Source organism: Eupeodes corollae, chromosome 2 (genome assembly GCF_945859685.1).
Source record: "Eupeodes corollae chromosome 2, idEupCoro1.1, whole genome shotgun sequence".
Classification (NCBI taxonomy): Eukaryota; Metazoa; Arthropoda; class Insecta; order Diptera; family Syrphidae; genus Eupeodes; species Eupeodes corollae.
Window position 1 is genome coordinate 81281468 of NC_079148.1, and position 23093 is coordinate 81304560.

The 23093-nt window shown below is 31.8% G+C and overlaps 1 protein-coding gene across 2 annotated transcripts; it reads left to right on the forward strand.

Moving 5' to 3' along the window:
* The first annotated feature begins 18826 nt into the window (after positions 1-18826).
* LOC129944132 (cytochrome P450 306a1) lies at positions 18827-22712 on the forward strand. Of its 2 annotated transcripts, none has more exons than XM_056053330.1 (8): positions 18827-19414; positions 20493-20787; positions 20865-21010; positions 21151-21356; positions 21483-21819; positions 21881-22015; positions 22270-22444; positions 22508-22637. In XM_056053330.1, exons 1-8 carry the CDS (start codon positions 19400-19402, stop codon positions 22528-22530), a joined length of 1332 nt encoding a protein of 443 aa, XP_055909305.1. In that variant the 5' UTR covers positions 18827-19399; the 3' UTR covers positions 22531-22637. The 2 variants fall into 2 exon arrangements, with proteins under 2 accessions (XP_055909305.1, XP_055909304.1); XM_056053329.1 differs by having other exon boundaries at positions 18926-19414; positions 22527-22712.
* Positions 22713-23093: the final 381 nt, after the last annotated feature.

Below are 23093 nucleotides of genomic sequence, written 5' to 3' on the forward strand. Positions count from 1 at the left end.
CTTTATGAAGACAATGAAACAGACAAATGTTTCAATTGACAGTTGATAAATATCACGGTTTCACATTTAATTATATGTTAAATAATGTAGCTTAGCGAAATAGATTCGACTGTGAAGTTCCTACGGTCTCGAATTCTGGACGAATTATTGTTGGAAAATCAAAAACATTCAACAAATTTCAAAAATAGTCATAGATATTTGACACACCTACAACACTTATAAATAAAACAATTTAATATAGCAGAATATGATCTAATCAAGCTAGAGCTCCTTCAAATAATAGTTTTTGGCTGCCAACCAACTTTAAGGTAAACATTCTAATTGGCAATAAATTGGTACGTAATACATATAATAACTAGAAATAAATGAATAAAAATTCACTCCGTGCAAAAGTTCCCAAATTGAGACACTACAATTAAGAGTGCTGCCAACTAACACGCCATAAATTCAGGGCATTCGCGGTAAACTACCAATTCAATAGTTTAATATATTTATGAAATCACAATTAGCACCCGCAATATCTATGACAAAAATTCAAAAGATGTCAAGAAAAAAATCCCCTCAGTCTCATTGTACTAACAGTGATGGGGGCGTATAAGTATTGATTTAAATGTAGTAAATGCGATTGCGCACGAGGCTAAATTAACTCCATCTAACTCTGAATGGATTAACCCGCCACTTTACCCCCACATTGAAACAAATTGCACCGACGCATACAACATAAAATGAGAAGGAGTTTGAAAGCAGAGGGTGGTGCAGCAGTGTACGACGTACAAGTTACAAGTAGACGCTGATGTCTTTACTGCTACTAACATAATGTTGGTCGGTCATTGGCCGCACCTTGTGTGCCAACATTGAGCCGTATTACATGTGCAACCCGATTGTGTTCAATGAAATTTCAAGAATTTGTATTCCATTAGAGGAACCCCCTATGACAGTCAAAAATCTAAATTTTCAATTTGTATGTATATATGAACAACAACACACACAATAGTTCAATTTTTGCGGCTTTACCTTACGTTGACTTGACGCTGCAGCAATGCAAAGTAAACGCGAAACAGCAAAACGGCAGGAGCACGTATTTGCTGCTCCGCTTGTCTTTGGCCCCACCGCAACACCGCGTCCACAAACTGCAATAGCAATAGTGGTTATGTAATCAAATGGAATTTGCGCTCTTTTCTTCAGGTTTTGTGTTACAATGAACTCGCGCGACATCTGTAATGACACCACGCAAAACGCAATGTGTAAAGTTGTGTCCAGTGTTCCGTCTTACTTCTCCATTAGTTATAATGTTTGAGTGAATTTTCAATATTGGTCACATGGGTGGGGGCGATTCAATAAAGAGTGACAGGTGGAATTGATCAGACGTTTTTTAAAATGCTCAAAATTCAACTTTAGCGAGGCAAACCGCAAAACTGCGAGTCGCGAGTCGCGAACCACAAACCTCAAACTCGCCCAAGATCCCAAGGGAGTAATAATTGTAAATTATGATTGTCGCATATCAAATAATTTCACTCAAGACTCAAGAGAGTGTTGAGGCTGAGGCTCACCACACTACACCACACCCCACCCCACCACACAGCACACGTTGATTTTGCTTACTTGTCCTAACGTAATGTCTGCAGCGCGGCCATGACGGGGGGAGTAGATCAAGCCTACATGGGCGAAGTCAATGAACTTAGAGAACGAGTCAAACTGCATCGGCATATCAGCTGCCTCCGTTTATTTATTTATTTGTATTTATAATTTCGGGGAATGTAGGTAACCCAGTGCAAGAAAATGCAGCAGTGTGTATGTGCGTGTTTGTGTGTGCGAAAGATGTATGAATGTGTAGAGAAGAAACAAAAATACGATTAAAAAAGGTATGTTGTACACACAAGGTAAAAGCAGAGACTCCGTGCCTATTTTGTGGGGCTTGACTTGGGCATATGAATGACAACGGACTGCATCTTGCTGCATAAGAGAAAAATATTGGCACAGTGGCCTGGTGGTAATGATTCCGGTGCTGCCACGAAGATTACTTTTTCTATTATTCGACACACTTCACACATGATCAAATATTAATTTAGATTCAGTTTCATATCATATAATAACTGAATTGGTGTAAAAGGAAATTTCAAAAAAAACTCTGTGCATTAATTTTAATCGGTGATTCGGCCCACACAGGGCTCCCCATTAGTATTTAAATTAGAGCCCTCAAAGTGCGTTTGTGGGCCAGTTGCTTAAGTAATAAAAAACATTGGACTCTTTGGAGGCTACCCCTGTTGGCATTTCATCTTCTTCCCACTCAATAAAAAAAAAACAAGAATTTCTGCCTCATGCGAGAAACCAAATAAGTCAATTGATCTATATTTGTATACAAATCTTTTCAAAATGACAGTTGTCAATTATTCTGTTTATGATGGATTGACGTATATGTATGTATGTATAGCTTAGGGAATAGTAGGAAGAATTTGAATTTAATTTAGATTTGTTTGTTTTTAAGTGAGACTTGAAATTAAAACACATTTTATAGCAATAAGTTTAATTAGTAACCTGTACATTAAAATGTTGCTAAAATTGTAACCTTAAATTGAATTATTTTCAATATTTGTATACTAATCTACCCTGCAAGCGGCTGCGCTTGATCTTTTTCCATAAATGAATTATGTAATTAATCGAAAAACAATGTACATATGCAAATTGCAAACATAAAACCACACCCTTTTTAATGAAGGTAGTTTAGCAAATTCTATAACCACATTAAAAAAAATCCCCAATGACTTTCTAGTTAATATTATTTAAAAAAACAAAATGTTTTTCATATTCGTGCACCAGCACCAGCACCATTTGCATTGCGTTGTGTTAGAAAATGCATTGTATTATTTTTTTTTTATAAAAAACAACATAATCCTTGAACAGCTAGTATTAATATCACAGACAAGTCCTTGAAGTGAGTGCAAGTACATTGAATTAAGTATTGTTATGTAAGGCTGACCGACTAGGTAACCACAAACTACGAATCAAATTTCAATTTGAATGCCGACAGAAAATATTTTGTTAAATATCATCAACTTGCCATAAGACCCCTCTGTAGAAGGACAAAAGTATCTAAGATCACTACTTAGAAAAAAAAGTATTATCTAACCTATAAGATTATTAATGACAATGAATAGAATACTAAAGTAAAAATACAGCTAAATTTACATGCAACCCATGGAATAAAATTCTGAATTAAATTATTTTTGCATTCTTTTATTTAAGTCAAAAGTTATTCCAAGTTTGAGAACTAATTCGGGCTGAAACTATGTACAACAGCAACAACAAATAATAATAGTGCTTTTAATTCAGAAGTGCTTTATACCACTTACTTGTTTGATGTTGATGCGGGGTTAACGGACTACGTATTTATAACTCTCATAAAAAAAGTATGTTGGCCATAATGCGTTCCATTTGACGGTGTGCAATGCAAGCGTCAAATCATTTGGCTGCCACATAGCATGTGCAAGTGCTTTTTGTGGTTGGTTTTAAGCCTGTCTGCATCTGCATACTGAGTTTCATTGCTGTCTTTTTAGCTGCTTTATTCGTTATCCGCTAAATTTCAAGTTGCAGTAGCAGACAAACGAGAACACTGAACATTTTATTATATTCCTCAAGCAATATGTTGTTGGTGAGGGGATAAATGCTTAATAGGTTCGGTTTGTGATTACAAGATAAATGAGCTTCTATGGTTAATATGACATTCGCATTAATAAAATACAACCATAAAAAGAATAATAATTTTGTGTTCTGGCAAAACCAAAAATAAAGATCTGTATACTTTTATACCCTACAGGTAGGGCCACATACAAAAATACTAAATTTAAATGCAATTATATTAATATAATATGAGGACAGAAATTAAATAAAATAGCATTTTAAATTTAATGTTTAAAAGTAATTTTTAAATACGAAGGTACACATTTAGAACATATGAACTATGTATACATGATTAACATACATATTGGAGGTGATTTATCTTTAATTTGTAAATAAATAAAACACAAATACAGCAAAAATAAATGCATAACGATTGAGTAATTTAACATTTTCGTTTACAAGTCTAAAACGCACTAGCTAACCAAATAATGTTGCCATGAATGGAGGGAATCACAGTTTTAAGCCGAATAATTGGAGAAAGCACTTTTAATGACAATAGTTACTTTAGGAGGATTTGTCAATTCCTCGCAAGAATTAGTACCCATGAAAAAAACAAACTTTTGATGGCACTGCGTCTGGCATTACAGTCCAACGCACTTTTTTGTGCATGTTTTCTTTTAATTTATTTTTATTAATTCATTCTTAAAACTATCTTAAAGCTAGAACTATAAAACTAGCCTAATTAACCATACCATACAACTAACTAAACTATAATACGTAATACTAATGTGTTTCTGCCCTAAGATCTATTTTACTTCAATTCAATTTTATTTAATTTTTTTTTTTTTAATAATTTAAGTATCTTTTTTTAAAATTTAAAACTAACTTAAACTACCTATTCTAATTATAAACTACTTAAAACAAGAACAAACATAGCAGCAAATCTAATTATCTAACATTTTTTGTTTTCCTTTTTTTTAACTATATATTTTTTAACTTTCCATAGGAAGTTATTGTAATCGGTCCGATTTGTCAAATTGAAAATTTTGACATTTCTCGACGTTTCAAGGTCCCTAGAGTCTAAATTAAAGATATTTAGAGAGATTTCTGTGCGTGCGTGTGTACGTATGTACGATCGTACGTCCAATAAGTGTTTTTCGTCGGCCATAGAGATATCGACTTCAAATAAACGTTATTATTCAGATAATGATGCAGAAAGATGCAGAAAGGGCTCAAAGAATTACGTGGGTGTTTTTTTTTTACCATAGCAATTTAAAAAAAAGGTTAACATTTTGGTTAACACCACATATCTCACAAACCAATAACGATATATGCTTGAATTAAATTTTATATTATATATTGTAACAAGATACCAAACAGCTTCTTTTTTTTTAAATATAAAACCTAAAAAAGACATTACTAAAAGTTGGTAAAAATTGATTTTCCAATCAAATATCTTTTCCAAAACTTAAGAATATGGCTTCAAATTAATTTTGTCTTAAAAGAATATTGTTTTCAACATTCGTCAAAATTTTGAGAAAAATCGAATTGACAGTTTTCTTATAAAAAATAAAAACCTAAAAAAAACAATACTAAAAAAAATCCTAATAAAAATTTATTTTCGACTCAAATATCTTTTCAAAGTATATGGAAGAAGTCATTTCTAACACCAATTTTCAAGAAAGGTAACAAGTCGGATATAAGCAACTATAGGCCCATTGCAAAGCTTTCTTGTATTCCTAAAGTATTTGAACAAGTTGTTTGTGAAAGCGCAGCATATTTTAGTAAAAATATCATTTGCGAACAGCAACATGGTTTTGTGAAAAAAAATCAACCGTTACTAATCTCCTCACATTCTCAAACATATGTTCAAACGCTTTAGAACAAGGTTATGAAGTTGACTGTGTATACACTGACTTTTCTAAAGCTTTTGACCAACTTAGCCACGGAATTATTTTATTTAAACTTAAGGCTCTTGGTTTTCCACCATTTTTCTTAGCTTGGATTAAGTCATACCTTAAAAACAGATCCTACGAGGTAAAATTTAGAAATTGTCATTCTGAACCTTTTGTTGCTCAATCTGGTGTTCCCCAGGGAAGCCATCTTGGCCATTTTTTGTTCACCCTGTCTATTAACGATGTATCGTTATGTCTACGCTCAAGTGAACTTCTCATTTTTGCTGACGATATGAAGATTTTCAAAATAATAAAGTCCAACCATGATCGTATTCTTTTACAAGCCGACATTGATAGTTTCACATTTTGGTGTGGGAAAAATAGCCTTTTACTCACCCTTTAAAATGCCAGACTATAACTTTCACTAAAAAAACTAATCAGTAACGTATTTGACTACTGTATATCACAGCAAAAACTCTGTCGTGTCTCCACATTTAAAGATTTAGGTGTACATTTCTGTTCCAACTTAGAGTTTACACATCACATCAATGTTATTGTTAATAAGGCAAGTTCTAAGCTTGGTTTTATAAAACGCTGGGCAAAGGAGTTCAATGATCCCTATGTTACCCTTTCTTTGTATAATTGCCATGTTCGTCCTCAGCTTGAGGACGAACAGGTATGGACTCCCTATTACGAAATTCATAGAAAACGTATTGAATCAATTCAACATAATTTCATTCGCTTTGCCCTAAAAGGTCTTCCTTGGGAAGATCCCTATGATCAGCCTCCCTATGAACATCGTATTCTACTTCTTCAAATGCAATCTCTCCATCAAAGGCGTGTTAATAATGACTTAGTATTTTTTCATCAACTCATTAATGGTGAAATTGATGCACCTTATTTGCTATCTTGTGTACATTTAAATTACCGGGGCGGAACTCATCACCTGCGCACATTTGATTTTATATATATTGACTTCCATACAACTAACTATGGCAAGAATGAAGCTTTAAGTCGAATGAGCATTTTATATAACTTAAACTGTTCATCGATAGATTTAAATTTAAATAAGGTGGGATTAAAATCATTGTTTAGAACCAGTGCTCCACTATCGTAAACGTTCTCATTTTATTTTTTGTTCTGTAATAGTTGAATGCTAATTTTATTTTGTATTTTGTGCGTGTGTTAGGCTATATTTGTATTATTTTTTACTAACAACTAACACATGCACTTATGATGAGCCTCTGATCGTAGTTTGACGCTTGCTATAAGCTTACTACTTTCTGAAATTCTGAAGTGTAAAAAAGTATATACAAATATTTGCTTCAAACTAATTTTATCTCTCAGAAAATATTGTTTTCGGCATTCAGAACATTTGTAAATTTTTACAAATTAAACAGTCCGTCTTTTGTTAAAAAAAATAAAATCTACATAAAATTGTAAGCAGGCTTGGGAAAAATTGATGTTCCATTCTCGACATCTCGTGAATAATAGAATAGCATCTCAGCCACTTTGTTTTTAATTTTTGTAAATATTTTTTTTTGTTCCACCATGTCTATTCTACTTAAAACTAAACAGTACAACGCACTTACAGTTACGCCACGCATAGTACTGATTAGTATCCTAGAATATCATTTATCATGCAATTTTGCATGTTTTAACACTTGTTAAAAAATTCGATTTATGTGGATATTATTTATTAAAAATCAGAGAAAATTACATATAAACTAGAATACATTAAAAAGTACTCGATCGATAGTTGTTTATTTACAAAAACACTTTTATTATAATCACAAATTAGTCTATAAATCGATGTGTTAATTAGGCAAAATTCTATGAGACGTTAGACCTAACAATGTTCAGGGAAAACACTCATTCAAAGACCATTTGTGTGTAGTTTTTACTTGCGACATATAGGAACTATATGGCAAGTTTTGCATTCGTGTAAAATTTCGAACTCGAGATTTTAATCAAACATGATATTACGATGGTAGAGAAGTCGAAAAAAGTGGGTCCCGCGATTCCGTCCGGTCGGATTTGTCTGTCTGTCCACGCTCCTACAGCCTAAACCATTGGGTCGATGGAGTTCAAACTTTGAAGTTAAGGCTTTGAGCAGATTCGCGTTAGGCGTTTTTTATTTAAAGTTAAATTTATATATACAAAATTAATTTAAAAAAAAAACGGCCAAACAAAAATTTGAAAAAGCAAAGGTTTTTTTTATTTTTAAAATGGCATTTAAATTTTGGAAGACAAACTTATTTTTCGGGTAAAATTTTTAATTTTAAAATATTTTTTTTTAATTATTTTGTATTTTTGTATTTAAAGTAAACTATTTTGACAAAATTTTAATAACATTCCTATCTTTTATCCAAATTAATGCATTCGGTACATATTTATGTATTTGTATAACTATAACTATTGTAAATACCAACGATGGCTTTGTAGCGCTACTGCACCGGATTAACGAATATGATATGTTTAATCAACAATCTATTTTAAAGTGTCTATCAAGAAGTATTTTCTTGGTACCTTTGTTACATGATTTTAAAATATTATTCTTTAAGAATAAGGTTGTTTTACACATATTTTACTCGCCTGTATAAAAGAATAAATACTTAGTACTAGTTAAAGAAACGTACAACCTCTACATCTACTGCTTACGTGTCACTTCATAGCTAAAATCCAAAACGCACAAGAGCCTGACCAACACATGAATACCAATTTCTTGTACTTTAACAAAAAATAAACTATACGTAATAACTCCATGTTTGCGCTGAAAACTTGAAGGAAAGAAGGAATGTGATACAATCGAATCCTTCGTACCTTCTACCTACCAATAACATTATTTCACTATCATCATAAACATGTCTTTATCTATATATCTGCATAAAGCTGAGCACCCCAATTCGAATTAACTATTCTTTATCCGTTTTAGATACATACCGAACTACACAGCCAATAGGCGATAGCTTCACATTTTAAACATACATGTTCTGCCTCTTTCTTATCTTTAGATAATTTATTTTCCATCCTGGTTCTGCTACTATGAAATTTAAAATAAAAATCTATCCAAAGGAAAAAGCTTTGAACGAAATAGTTGAATACATAACCAATTGTCAATCGTTAAGTACGCTTACAAGTATATTTCACTTGCGGGAGGAAATGTCCTAGGATGAGTTGTGTCTTGGGATAAATTGCTCGTTTTTTTGACAAATTAAATGGCATTTATATCTTTGAAGACAAACTTATATTTTTTATATTTTGAAATCTTGTATAAGTACTTTTTTAAACAGACTTTTTGCATGCAGGAGCAAGTTCGTGAGACCCAGTCGAGCATTTTATTTTTGTTAGGTATCTTAAAATAATGTTATAAAAATTGTTATGATATGGATATTCTTTCTTCAAAAAATTATCATTTTTAATAAATGTAAACTCAAAAAGAAAAAATTGTTTCGAGCTTATTTATAGAATTTCTAAATAAAGATTTTGTACGTACTGAATGCTGTTACAAATTGTTATGACATACTGGATATGGCCCATACAATATATCCACCCAAACCCCTTAAAACATTCTTTATATAAATACTTATTCGGTTTTTTGTTATTTTTAAGACTGTAAACTAACGAACGAAAAAAGAAAAAAGATATTGGAATAATTAATATATATTATAACAATGGAATTAATGGCATAGCATAGCGAAAATTCTTTTAAACTAAAAGACGTATTTTACTGGCAGATCATAGATATTTAGCCAAAAGGAAAAGATATACATCCAAATTAATAAAAAGCGATTATTCCACCTTTATTCCGCAAATTTACTTTACTAAACCACTAAGAGTTAAACTGTAGGTTAAAATGTGCCATGAATAACATGTGACGTTTACCAAAAATCCCTAATACAATAGATACGATTCCTGTTTGGTAACTTGAAATTTCCAATACATTTCGTAAAATTGGGTTATTTTCGTATGGGTATTGACAGCAAATTATGATTAATTGTAAACACACCTAGTAATCCTCTTGTTTATATGATTCTGTCAAAAATATTATAATTTTTCAATTGCTTGTATTATGTCACCTTCAAGAACCGCAATAAGTTTCCTCATATTTTCCGTGAGAAACCTACATATGTATATTTATTCCTGAAATCCTCCTCGCTTAGCACTTGCGCTGTGTCATGCTTGGTTTTGTATATTTCTCTTATTTTGTTGGTTGATGGCTGAATAATTGGGACTGTTTTAAAAACTCGACAAATGTTGCACACTTTTTTATCAGAATGAATACAACACAATTGGATCTAATTCCTTCGCGAAACCACCTTCTTCGGTGGTTTAACTTAGTAAACGTCACTTAGTAGGAATTTTGTTTTATTCATAACTTTTTGAACTTATTCTATGGAATGATATTTCACATTTCCTTTGTAAGACTCCATTTTCCGGCTGTAAAATTAAATCAATTGTAACAAATAATGTATCATTTAGAATTTTCTGTAGACTAAGATGCATTTATATTATGTTTATTATTTTTTTTATTTACTATGAAATACTGCGAAAATAATGTATCAAAGGAAATGGTTTATGTACATATTTTAAAGAAATAATCCAATACACAAATCCGTTCTTCGATACGTTTCCCGGTATTTCCTATTTTTGGGATGAGTTCTTTCTTGATTTATGATAGTGGATTCAACTTTGCGAAATGTTTTTGTGGGCGTTGTAAATCAACGCATCTCAGCGTTTTTAACAAGACTTTTTTTTACCCTTATGGGTATGTTTTATTTTGAAACAACCAAAATGAAAAATAATATATTTGTGTAGATAGATATGTATAGGTACATTTATGTATTTATATAATCAAGCAAGAATGTATTAACCCAATTCAATTATTTAGGAATCTTTAAGGAAGGTGGGATGTAATAAGTGTATAATTATATATGCTCTATTGAGTTTGGGATGGGAAAATTGATTTGTGGGAAAAGCACTAGAGCCAATAATACTACTTGTAAACTTGTGCTTAAAAACAACGAAAATGCAAGTGTTGCAGACTAAAGATACATTTTTGACCAAAAATTATTTACGATTTTGCTAACTTTATTAAAGGCAATCCGAACTAAGATTGACTATCAAATTCGGTTGCGGGAGTTTCCGAACGGATATGCTAGTAGCATCTAATTTGGGTATAAAACATATGTCATAAATAACAAGTAGTAAATAAATAACGCAGAATATTGAATGTGATAAATTGTAAGGCAAATCTACATTTACATGATTGTTTTTTTTTTTGATAGAGCATATAACAACAACGTTCAAAGTTGATTTTTTGTCTGATGCAGCTTAAAGCAACGACATTTTGCGTACGGTCAATGAACGTTGGTGCTGTCCCACTATGGAGGTGTTGTTGTTGTTTGGGTATACTCTTTTATTTGGTTGGGGTGCGGGCACAACGGTGTGCACAGTAATTTTGTTTGCAAGTTTTTTCGAGAGTGGATACGAATTACGAACAACAACTATGGTGATCTGTGGTGTTACATTACACGTTTCTGTGGCGCGTCGCAATTGCAATTTAACCATTCAATTTTTTAAGGCCAATTTTGTGAGTGCAATTTGCAGCTGGATGGTGATGGCAGTGGGACAAACATCTACTGCTTGGGTGCTACTTGAGGCTGTTGATCTTTACTTAACATTTTTTCTTCCTTAATAGACTATGATTTGTGATTTGATGTTTTTGACTTAAACAAAAAATAAATTTGAATAAATACATAAAATTATGTAATTAAATAATGTAGGTACACTAAATATTATATTAGGGATTTTGTTTTTATGTAGTAGTGCTAAATAAGAATCAAAAAGAAATATGAATCAGGAAGTGAAATCTGCAAATATGCACGGTTTGCTTGTTTGTTTGAATAATCAAACTATTTTCCTTAACAATTCCAGAGCTTTGCATGTTTCCATTTTTTTAATCTTTTATTTTTTCATAATTTACTTACAAACATATTATTGAGTATTGGTTACTAAAGCACAATTGTTATTGAATTAAACGATTTAATATTCAAAACAGTGAAACAGAATTGGCTTCCCACATTTTATTTTCCTACTTTTTTGAACATTTTAGGAAATAAATATATCATTTTGCTTCTTAATGTGCTGTGAAAAACTTGGTTCTTTTTTTTACAAATTTGATGTTCACGAGAAAACGTTTTAAAAAAATCAACAAATAAATGTATTTTCTTGTTTTTGACATCTACTGTTGTGGTGATTTTCTTATTGCATACTGGTACCTAAAATATATCTTTTTGTTAAAACTTTAAAAAAAGACATTTCTCCTTTATTTTTACAAATACTTTTATGAACGAATGAACGAATATTGGTCTATTATGAATTTATTTAATATATTATTCGTCATTATACAACAACATAATACTGTAATTAAATTTTAAAGTTAAGATGCGTACAATCATTTTATTCGTTTAAGTGCTTATAGTTCATTCGTCGGTCATATCTTGTCTGCAACTTCTAATGTCCATAATTTAGCTTTGATTCCAATTTCGGACATACTGTGAAGTTCAGAGATTCGTTCTTTACACGTACTTTGTGAACGTAGAATATACATATACATATAATTACAAAAATCTTGCAAAACAATAGGAAAGGCCGTTTATGACCATTTGCAATTGTTCCTGGGATTTTTTTTAAAAGTATTTCCTAGTTATGATTTTTTTTATAAATGAAAACTCGCAGATAAATGTCTACATTGTTAGCTTTAGGTCTACTTTACATCTAATTCTGTTAAGTTTTATGCTGAAACAACACATTGTGATTAAAATCAGCATACGAAAAATATAAGACAGACAATTTTATAAACAAAACATTCTTTAACGTGTCACTCAACAATGAGAATCTTGCGACAGAAATTAATTCTGTACAGAAAACAAACAGTTTGGATTATATATATATATATCAGACTATGCGTTAAATCATGTAGTTCTCTTATTTTGGTTAATCGTTTTGATGTTAAATAAATAAATAATAATCAAGGTTCCAAACACAGGATTCATTCAAACTGAAGAATATTTTACAAGCTTGAAATCGTAGATTTTATCTTTGGTGAAGAAAAAAGTCCACCAGCGTTAAAGACGGCAATACCAAATAAAAGGCTAAGTTTTTAGGGATTTTGTCATATTTCTTATGAAGAATAATTTAAAATTCAAGAATGATCAATTGTTTATACAAATCCAAGTGAAACCCAAATATCTCGAAAACAAGGGATAAATTGAATTCAAACTTATTTCATTTTATACAAAATGTTTTTACTAACGTTTGGACATTTTTTCTTTAATCCAATCGACAATTTTTTATACAGAAAAATAAAAATTTTGTCCTTAATTCTGTTCAATTTCTTGATTATCTAAACCGAAAACAACTGAGATGGTTCAAAAACAAAAGAAGGGATTGGTTGAGGTGTGTACTTTGAACGACTGAAATTATATCTCTCATTCGCCTTCCCATTCATTGTACCGTGTTCCAGGCGGAACTTTAGGCGATAAAAGTCCTTGCTAAAGAAAACGTGATATCAACATCTGATATCCGTATTTTCTCAGATAGTCAGGCCGCTATCAAATCTCTGGACTCTGTCTCTACACACTCTATAACAGTCCATAACTGTCGATCAACTTTAATGGAGATGGTACAACAGTTTAATATTCACCTTTGCTGGGTGCCGGGCCATAGAGACATTCCAGGTATAACTGTAAGGCAGATGGAACGGTACAGTACAGCCCATCCTACCACGTTTGGCAAGTACTGGCATACCAATCGCTACTTGTATACTGTTGCTAATGCAAGACGCTGCGAGGAGGGCAGGCACCAAGTGGAACAACATCACCACGTGTCAAGCCACAAAAAACATTTGGCCAACACTTGATTTAAAACGTTCAAGGTGCTTGCTCTCTCTAAGCAGATCGCATATAAGCTCGATAATAGGTGTCATAACCGGACACTGCAACTGTCTAATAGGAAAGCACGCCACGCGACTAGACGTATTCTCAAATAACTTTTGCAGAAGCTGTATGGACGAGGAAGAAGAGGAAACAATTCTTCGTCTTCTCTGTACCTGCCCTGCTCTGGCTCAAAAACGCAAGAATTACCTAGGAGAACTTGTCTTTAACGATCTAACGATCTAAATCATATCAGCATAATCAACCTCTCACTTTTCGCAAGGGACTCAAACTCTTTCCATTAAGCTTAAGAAGCCTCAAGATTCATCTTGTATCACAACGGGCCATTAAACTGGCCTAAATGTGTCCGTTTCCATCTTGGGCAGCCACTCTAACCTAACCTAACCTAGTCCTTAATTCTGTTGAATTTCTTGATTATCTTGACCGAAAACAACTGAACCTTAAATTTTGATTGCATACATTTTGAAGTTCCTTAAAAGATAATCTAGCTTTAAACTAAATACCATTTATGTAGGGACACCAGTGGGAAGTTATCAAATGTATCCCATCCCAGCCTCTTTTCGTTATTTTAGTATCAGTTCATTGATTTTTTGTAAAAAAGCGTATTTTAGCTAGTTTTTGAACAACTAGCATTTGTCTTAAAATCGTGGAACACAACAAAAGAAAAAGGCGCGAAATTTAAGCGGGTTTTCTGAATTTTGACCACGCTGTTGGAAGTTTTGATTATCGAAATCATTAACAACACACCAACAAATTAGAACTACAGGATTTACAAATGGAAAAGTTACTGGACTAATACCTACAGAATTGGATTTTTAACAAATAGTATACCTATATAAACAAACAATAAATTGTGTAAAAAGTTACAAAGTGAACTGAGTTTGTTTCAGTGTGAATGTTAACTTGATGATCTCAACATAAAATATTTATACCGATCAAGTCCATTGAAAAAGACTCAAATCCTTAAACGTAAAAGCAATAAAACGTTATGTACATAGGTATCTTATCTACATGATTCAGTTTTTTTACTCAAAAGTCAGTGTCAGTGCCCTGTAAGCCCTTAGGTCTTAACAAAACTTGTACCTGCAGCCACCTAGTAAAGCCTACAATCTACATATATACATACATATGCTCACCTTGGCAAATTTATGTTATTTTTAATGGTGAAAAAAGAGAAAAAATAACGAACAATAAAATAAGAATCTGATCATTCATCGAGGATCAGGACACAGAGTTGAATAACCTTCTGGGCCATAAGAATTTTTGTTCGGTTATAGAGTTAACTGAGTTTTTCTAGTTGATCAGAGTTGTATAAAAATATATCTATAGTCACCAAAACATTTTCACAGAATAGTTTTAGGATTATCTGAACGTATATGTTTACTCAACGACTTCAACTGAGGTACAAAAATTACAAACTCGGTTTAAACTGTGGTGGTATGGACCAAGAAAAAGCATTTCAAAACAATGTCAATGACTCGACGGATGGTGGTCGATGGGCTGAAATTCTGCATACATTCTCTGCATTGTTGTCGTCTCTTCGCTGTGGTTTGTATATTTTTGTGAGATGTTGGTTGCATTGCATTCGGAATTATATTAAGTGGAATATGGATTTGATTTATTGTGTTTTTTTTTTGTTCATGATAAATGTTTGTATGGTTAGATAAACCTAAAGAAATTAAGCCAAATTTTAACCTGGCTGATATAAAAAGCAATTATTATTCTTAAATATTAAAAGATTGAAAGGGCCTAGTGCTTTACAACCCTCTAGCACTGTCACTGTTGTTAGGGATGGAGAGGACCTACAGTTTTAACCGAATCCGAACGGCTAATTTGAGAAAGCAATTTTCATGACAAGAATAACTCTCACCAATTTTAAAATATAATAATTACACATTTTAACAAAAAATACTAAATTTATTTAAAAACACGCTCTTAAGGTTAAATACATATTCGGTCAATACTTAATTTTCTTTGATTTCTTAAGTATTCACATTGCAATACTTATGTGTGTGACACACTAAATATCTTCTATCATTGTGTGATAAATAGGACGCACGTATAACAACATAAAATACAATTCGCTCATTTACCTGAATATTGTCATAACTCGAAAAACGCGGTTTTAAATTACTAATGCAGCTAATGCAGAAAATTCTGTAAAAATGATGGATGTTCTAGTATCTAAAGAGGATATGCTGTTAATTTAATTTTAAGAATACCAATTTGTTTGCTGATAGGGCCGATATTTACATAGCTCAAATACCGTTGTAAGCATCAATTGATGAAGTTGTTTATAATGTTCCTTTATTTTGAAAGTAAAGGGTTGATTCCTTTTCTAGACTAGGTGATATTCCATTGAAAACTTGAAAAACGTTTTGCACGAATTCGGACTTTTGGAATTATGACAGTTTTCAAGTAAATGAGCTAAACATTTCAGTTCTAAGTAAAGTGAAATAGATTTAGATTTGGATTTATTTATTATTATATTACAATTCACAGTAAAAGTACACTTTTAAATTTATGGAAATTAAAAATACTTAAATTACAAAGCTTTACAATATAACAAAAAATAATTAAAAGATAACAAAATAATAAAAAAGAAGAAAATACGACTTTTTGCAATATCAAAGATGATAATAGTAAACAAAAAAAACATATTATTATATATTAACTTGTTAAAAGTTTCAATATCCCTTAGTAGGTAAATTTAAAAATAAATTATTCAAAGGTCATCATCTTAAATTCCGCATTCGATAAATGCCTTTCTTACTGCTATTAAGATGGTGTTCTGATGCTAAGAACTTAATATAATTTACATTATATTTAACTAAAACTGTTGAGATTCTGTAAAAGTCACCATAAGATAAATATAAAATAAATATGTACACATTATTCATTCGAAGGTAATTTATGATTGGCCTTTTGGGGCTCGTTCACCTGTTCAATCGATTTTGAATCTAAAAATAAACAATCTCATCTATGGTTAAATTATATTTGTTATTTGTTTAAATTAGGGCCAACGTTCATGAACTCATTTATTTATTATACAACCTCGTTTTTGTTTGATAGAATGTCTTTAAGTCCATCAAAGTTATCTCGCAACCAATTTGACCCACAAATTTTAAATAATTCCAAGATAGGAAAACAAGCTGTTTTTGTTTAATAATCATATAAACATAATACAAATGGTATTTGTATACATAGTGCCCTTTTCTGAGATTTTAGTTTCCATTAACAAAGTTAAATTTCAATTTTCATACATATTTTAGATTTGTATTGCCGAAATTTCGAAAAATAATGTACTACGGATATTACTTCTGAAAGCCCGGTTTTTTACAGGATAATTCATAGAATGAACTGAACCCTTTTGCAAAGGCTTCGTGTTGCTATCTTTTTGCGTGTGTCTATGAATTGAGACCATTTGCAGACGTTACAAATTGTTTTGAGTAAATTCGCTTGCAGGAATTATTACAGAAATCATAAATTTAGTACAATTTAAAGCCTGTTGCAAAATCAAATCAATTGAGATAATACAAATCTGGCTATGGTTAAGTTTTAATATAAAAAAACAACAACAATGTCTTCGAAGATCATTTTTAGGCTAGGTAAGAAGAATTTGACCAATTAATCAGCTTTGATACTTTACTATTCCCATATAAGAAAATCAAATAAATTAAAAAACGACAAAAAAAACACTCCTAGTTGTGTAAGTCAGGGGAATCAATATATCAATTAAATTATATAAAGTTGTATACCCGCTAAGAGGAATATCCAGAACATCAGGGCTTATAAGTTAATTTGAGAACTGATTCATTTATTTTAATTTAAAAAAGCAGCTGTTGAGTTGAAACTAAAGCTCATATACCCGCATACAAGTTTGTAACTGACAACATGCAAAGAGTTATCTTTAAACCATCTGCGAACTTCAATTTTCCACAATGATCAAATCACCTTACCTTTAAGAAATAATGGAAGTAACTTATGTGCACTAGTGCCGATGGCATCACATCATCCATACTGACGGGCGGTGGCAGCCGCTGCGCGTCGCCGATCGACCTCAAATCCATGTAGTGTTTTAAAACACCTTACCATGGACAATCGTCGTCTTCATTGATGCTAGACAATTTGCATCAGTCTAAAAGTTCCAAGAACTCTACAGAATGGAGCCATTGGATTTCTGAACTCGACTATGGTGGGCATAGCTGCCACTGGCTCGTCTCTTTAGTTATCACAGCAGCTATATGCAAAGTAGTATACTGCCTCTTTGGAAAAGATTGAGTCGAAAAGTTGCTGTGGCAGCCAGTGATCGGATGAAGTCAGTGCACGCGGTTCTCAGTTTCGTTTTCATTTATTTGAATGCACTTGCGATATAAAGGCTATAATATGGTGGGGGCTAAAGAGGTGGGGAGGCAACATGAAAATATATTTTCCTTGATAGTTTCTTAAGCTGAACTTTGAGAAAAAATAAAATTTGATCTTGCTACACGATTGTTGTACCTCTATATATATATATAGAGATATAGATAGATATATTCTCCAGGGCAAATTCACATTTTCTGCATTCAACGGGGACTTTGAAGTGTAGTGCTCCAGATAGACTTTCTGATTGGACAACTATTCAACTGTGGTTCCGTGATTTTGAATTTTTTATCATAAACGAAAGCATTTATTTCCTTTGCCTTTGAGTCGCTTGTCGACAATGCTATATGCGACATCAACATTCGACTCCTGCAGTTCATTGACTCAAGTCAGGCGCAAGGTTCTTTTACACAGTCTTTTTCAGCGTCAGTCTCAGGCTCAGACTCGGACAGTCTCCGGTAAATGTAAGCAATTTTTTCTTTCAAACTTTTTAAAAGCCATTGAACTTAATTTCTGTGTGGTGGTGAATAGCTGTAGGTAGGCATGTGAATATTGGGGAGCTGAATTTATCATATTCTGCAGAAGGTGTCAATTAATTCGTAAATCTAATTTACAAAATATTTGAATGTACAAACATTCTTTCACAAGTGGTTTATATTTATAATAATTGATACACCGATAATGTAATATTTTTTATTAAGAAATAAAACCCGGCAGATCTACATAGAATTCATAGAATAATAGTCCAACTTTGCAACAACTGATTGATCTGAAGATGATATACGATCGTTAATTTTACATTTTAATCCTGGGGCATTTGAAAATTGTCAATTGTAGACGATTCACCCTGAAATTTAAATGTTGGGTTTTTTTTTTATTTCAATAAACAAGTAACGAGTTTCATCTCACCTAAGTTTACTAGGTGAAATGAATTTCCAAATAGTTGAAGTTATTTCAATTCCTTCAATTCAAATAAAATCTAGTGTGTAACAAAAGGATATTTATGTTTATATGATTTTTTTTTTCAATTTAAATACGACTGTTACAATTTTGTTCAAGTAAATATTGCATACATAATTATTTTTGATTTGGTTTTCTGATATATGTTTGTAGATATGTGCATAAAAAAACTCACTAATCTAAAATCCAGGCTTATTTGTACATGAAATGTAGAGTTCTCAACATTTGAAATTAAATTATTTCAATGAATTATTCAATCTATGTACACGATATGACTGCTCCGTTCAGTACTCAGGAAAGGGAAGGCGACGGCAACCGTTCAGACAAAAAAAGGCTTCGATAAGAACGAAGAACGCCAGGAAGACATCTTTTCTTAAGTTGCGTCCGCATTGTTGTGATTAAGCGTTTTGAGTTTTGTTTTCGATATTTAAGACTCTCAGTTGGTGTTCTCTGTTTTAGTGTCCAGCAGACTGTGTTCCAGACAGTTCCGCGAAAGATTTTGTCCGGGTTTTTATTCTTCCCTTTTTATTCGTTTATTTATTTTTGTCAAAGTATAATATAGAGTGCCTTTTCGTATAAAGAATTATAACAAGAAGAACAACAGAGATGTTTGTAGCAGTGGTAAGTAAATTTTTAAATGATATCAAAACCATAACAAAATAATAAATGAGAAAATATTTTCTAAAAAATATCTAAACATGAAACTTTATCGTATTTAAAGTGATGATAAAACAAGAATACTTAATTCGAGACAGCCGACTTGCTTTTATTTAGTAGAAATATTTATAGCATATGATTGTCTGTCATTTGCTTTGGCAGATACTATGAACATTGTTATTGTTATATTTTGTACTGATTTAAAAATCACCTCAAATATCACTTTTATGATACGTTAGAAAAAAATGTATGTTTGCACGTATGTATATGTATCTTATTACAAATGTAAATAGTAAGCTATTGATAAAACGTACAAACAAGGTGAAATGTTGCTTGCAGGGATTTCAAGGTGACGATATACTCGTATGTACCTATGTACATATGTAGTTTTATTTTTCTCCTTTATTTTATCTATTTCTTGTCGTTTAAATAATATATTTCGATTGCAAATTTCAAACATCATACATTTATGAAATAAAATTTAAATATGTAACAATTATATGACTGATTCTTGTTCATAAATTAAAAGTTTATTGATTTTATATTTATTTCATTGAATTAATATTACATTAAAACTGCAATGAATTCAATTCGGTTTGTCTCTCTGTATGTCCCTCTGCCTCTCTGTTTGTCTTTTTGTCCCTTTTTCTTTAAGTCTCTCTTTTTCTGTTTGACTCTTTGTCTTTCTTTCTGTCTGTCTATTTATCCATAAACAAGCTGTGTCCATTTTCATAATATGTATGTACATACATACATATATCCAAATCAAAATTATGAAAATGGTAAGAGTGGAAACCTGTTTTAAATCAAACTTTAGAGTATGTACGTGATAAATATTTGATATAAAACTATCATGCGGATAAATTCTGCCTTCGCTTTTAATTTTTTTTTAATGATTTGAATTTAATTCTTTTATTATTTTTTATTGTACTGTTGCTTATAAAGCTATTTTAAAATGTTAAAAGGGTATGAACACATTTTCATTAAATATTTGCACCACATAAAGTAACACGAATTGTACATGAAAAGATGTCTCTTATAGATTTTGCTGATACTTACAGCAATACTATTTTGGAAGCTGCACCAAACTAAAAACTATCCGCCAGGGCCTTGGGGAGTACCAATACTTGGGTATTTGCCATTCTTAGATGCTCGCGTCCCTTACAAGACTCTTGAAAAACTATCAAAAAAGTATGGTCCCATTTACTGCCTCTCATTAGGGAACATCAATACTGTAGTACTCTCCGAGGCATCTGTGATTCGAGACTTTTTCCGTCGTGAAGAATTCACAGCCAGAGCCCCTCTTTTTATCACGCATGGCATTATGGGTGGATATGGTGAGAATAGAACCAGTTAACAAAAGAGCTCAACAACAAACCTTATTTTACAAAATACTCATTTTGAATACTTACAGGAATTATCTGTGCAGAAGGACCACTTTGGAAAGATCAGAGGCGTCAAATTATCGACTGGCTGAAACGTATAGGAATGGTTAAATTCGGAAGTTCTCGGGGTGTACTTGAAAAAAGAATTCGAATTGGCGTGGACGATTTTATCAAGGTGAAAATGAAAAGGATATGCGCATTGCGCCGTCTTTATGACTCATGTACTCTCTAAGATATTTTTCTTTATCTAATTTTAATTACATATCTACTTTCTGTTCCATTTTCGTACTTTTTATTATTATTTTATTTTTACAGACTTTGCATGAAAAGTGTTCAAATTCCTTAGAAATCAATCCAATGCACGCGCTGCTTCATTCCATGGGCAACGTTGTGAACGATTTGGTATTTGGCATCACATACACCAGGCATGATGCCATCTGGAAATACCTGCAGGAACTGGCTGAAGAAGGAGTCAAGCACATAGGAGTGTCTGGTGTGGTTAATTTTCTTCCTTTCCTCAGGTATGTAGGTGTAACGTGATTCGGGATGGTGCGCCTTGACGCCGGATATGATGCAATAAATACCAAACTATAGACTTACACAACTTAAAAAGATACCTTAAAGCCTTTGTATTGGTTTCGCTTCAGATTTTTACCTGCGAATAAAAAAACAATACGTTTTTTGCTGGAGGGAAAAAGAAAAACTCACCGCATTTATGATCGCATTATTAAAGATTGTGCCAAGAGTCTAGATGTGGATGCCAAATCTGGCACTGAACATGTGAACATTCTTAGATGCTTCTTGCAAGAGAAAAATAAACGGCTTGCAGCTAATGATCCTAGTGCAGATTTGTACAGTGATGACCAGTTACGACATTTACTTGCAGATTTATTTGGTGCTGGCGTGGATACCACATTGACAACGTTACGCTGGCTTCTTTTGTACTTGGCCAAGTATCCAAAGTACCAAGATAAGCTAAGAAAAGTAAATGAATATGATTTAATATCTAAGGTTCTAAATTTTTTGTGTTTTTTTTTCCTTTTAGGAACTTTCTGCATTTGATAAGGATGGCATTTGTTTAGATGACATTGATAGCATAGACCTGATGAGAGCTTGTGTCTCTGAAATTGAGAGAATTCGGGCAGTTGTTCCATTGGGAATACCACATGGAACGGTAAAGGTAATAAGTAAAACTTAATGAACAATAACAACGAATGTGCTTGTAGAAAGCAAACTAATGCTTAATAAAAACAATTTTTTATTTTAAATAAACTTAAAGAGATGCGCTGTTCAGTTGAAGCTTTTCAAATTATCTTACAAATTTGTATAATTTTCTCTTACTATTTTAGTAGATAATGTAAATAGTGACAAAAAAGTCATACATTTATGAAAAATATTTTTTTGCTACAATAGCCTTTTAATTTTTGTTTACAGGATATGATAATAAATAATTACAAAATCCCAAAAAACTCAATGATAATTCCTTTATTATGGGCAACACATATGAACTCAGATTTATGGCAAAATCCTGAAGAATATAATCCATATCGTTTTATCACTACGGAAGGTAAATACTTCTGTCCCGCCTATTTTATACCATTCCAATCAGGTAAGGCTTTAATTACTGTTCAAAATTAGGTGTGTTGTGTATACATATGTATAAATTAATAAGTTTGTCTTTCAAAAAAAAGGTAAACGAATGTGTCCCGGTGAAGAAATGGCCAAAATGTTGCTCTTCCTCTTTGTCGGTTTGACATTGATAAACTTTGAAATTTCCATTCCTACAAATGCCGACATTAACATGGAAGGTGAATGTGGAATAACTCTTACACCTTCATCTCATAATTTAGTATTTAAACCAATTGAAAAATGAAACCAGTTGAATTCGATTAATTCTTTTATTAATATTCATTAATTTTATCATTATTTTACTTTATTTCGTATTCCTTTTCATAATAACAAAGAATCATTATAACAACAATTATTAAAAAAAAATATAAACATTGTAACTAACCTAAGTTTATAAAGATATTCTTATGAATGATTATAATTATAATTATAATATCTTATAACATTTTAAATTAATGAACACAAAAAGAAACTAGTTACATAATTAGTTTAGAAAATAATGATTTTTTTTTATAATTAATTGGCACTCAGAATTGTGTTTTGTTGAATTTATTTATAGAAATCATCTGTTCTATAAGCAATATTGAAGGTACGTGTTTTTGTTTGTACGTATACATGTTTAAATATTA

What these genes read in the sequence shown, in the direction of transcription:
- LOC129944132 (XM_056053329.1), top strand. An exon ending in AATTTTCTTCCTTTCCTCAG is followed by an intron (nt 21,357 to 21,482) that starts GTATGTAGGTGT and finishes GTTTCGCTTCAG; the next exon opens with ATTTTTACCTGCGAATAAAA. An exon ending in TTTTATACCATTCCAATCAG is followed by an intron (nt 22,445 to 22,526) that starts GTAAGGCTTTAA and finishes TTCAAAAAAAAG; the next exon opens with GTAAACGAATGTGTCCCGGT.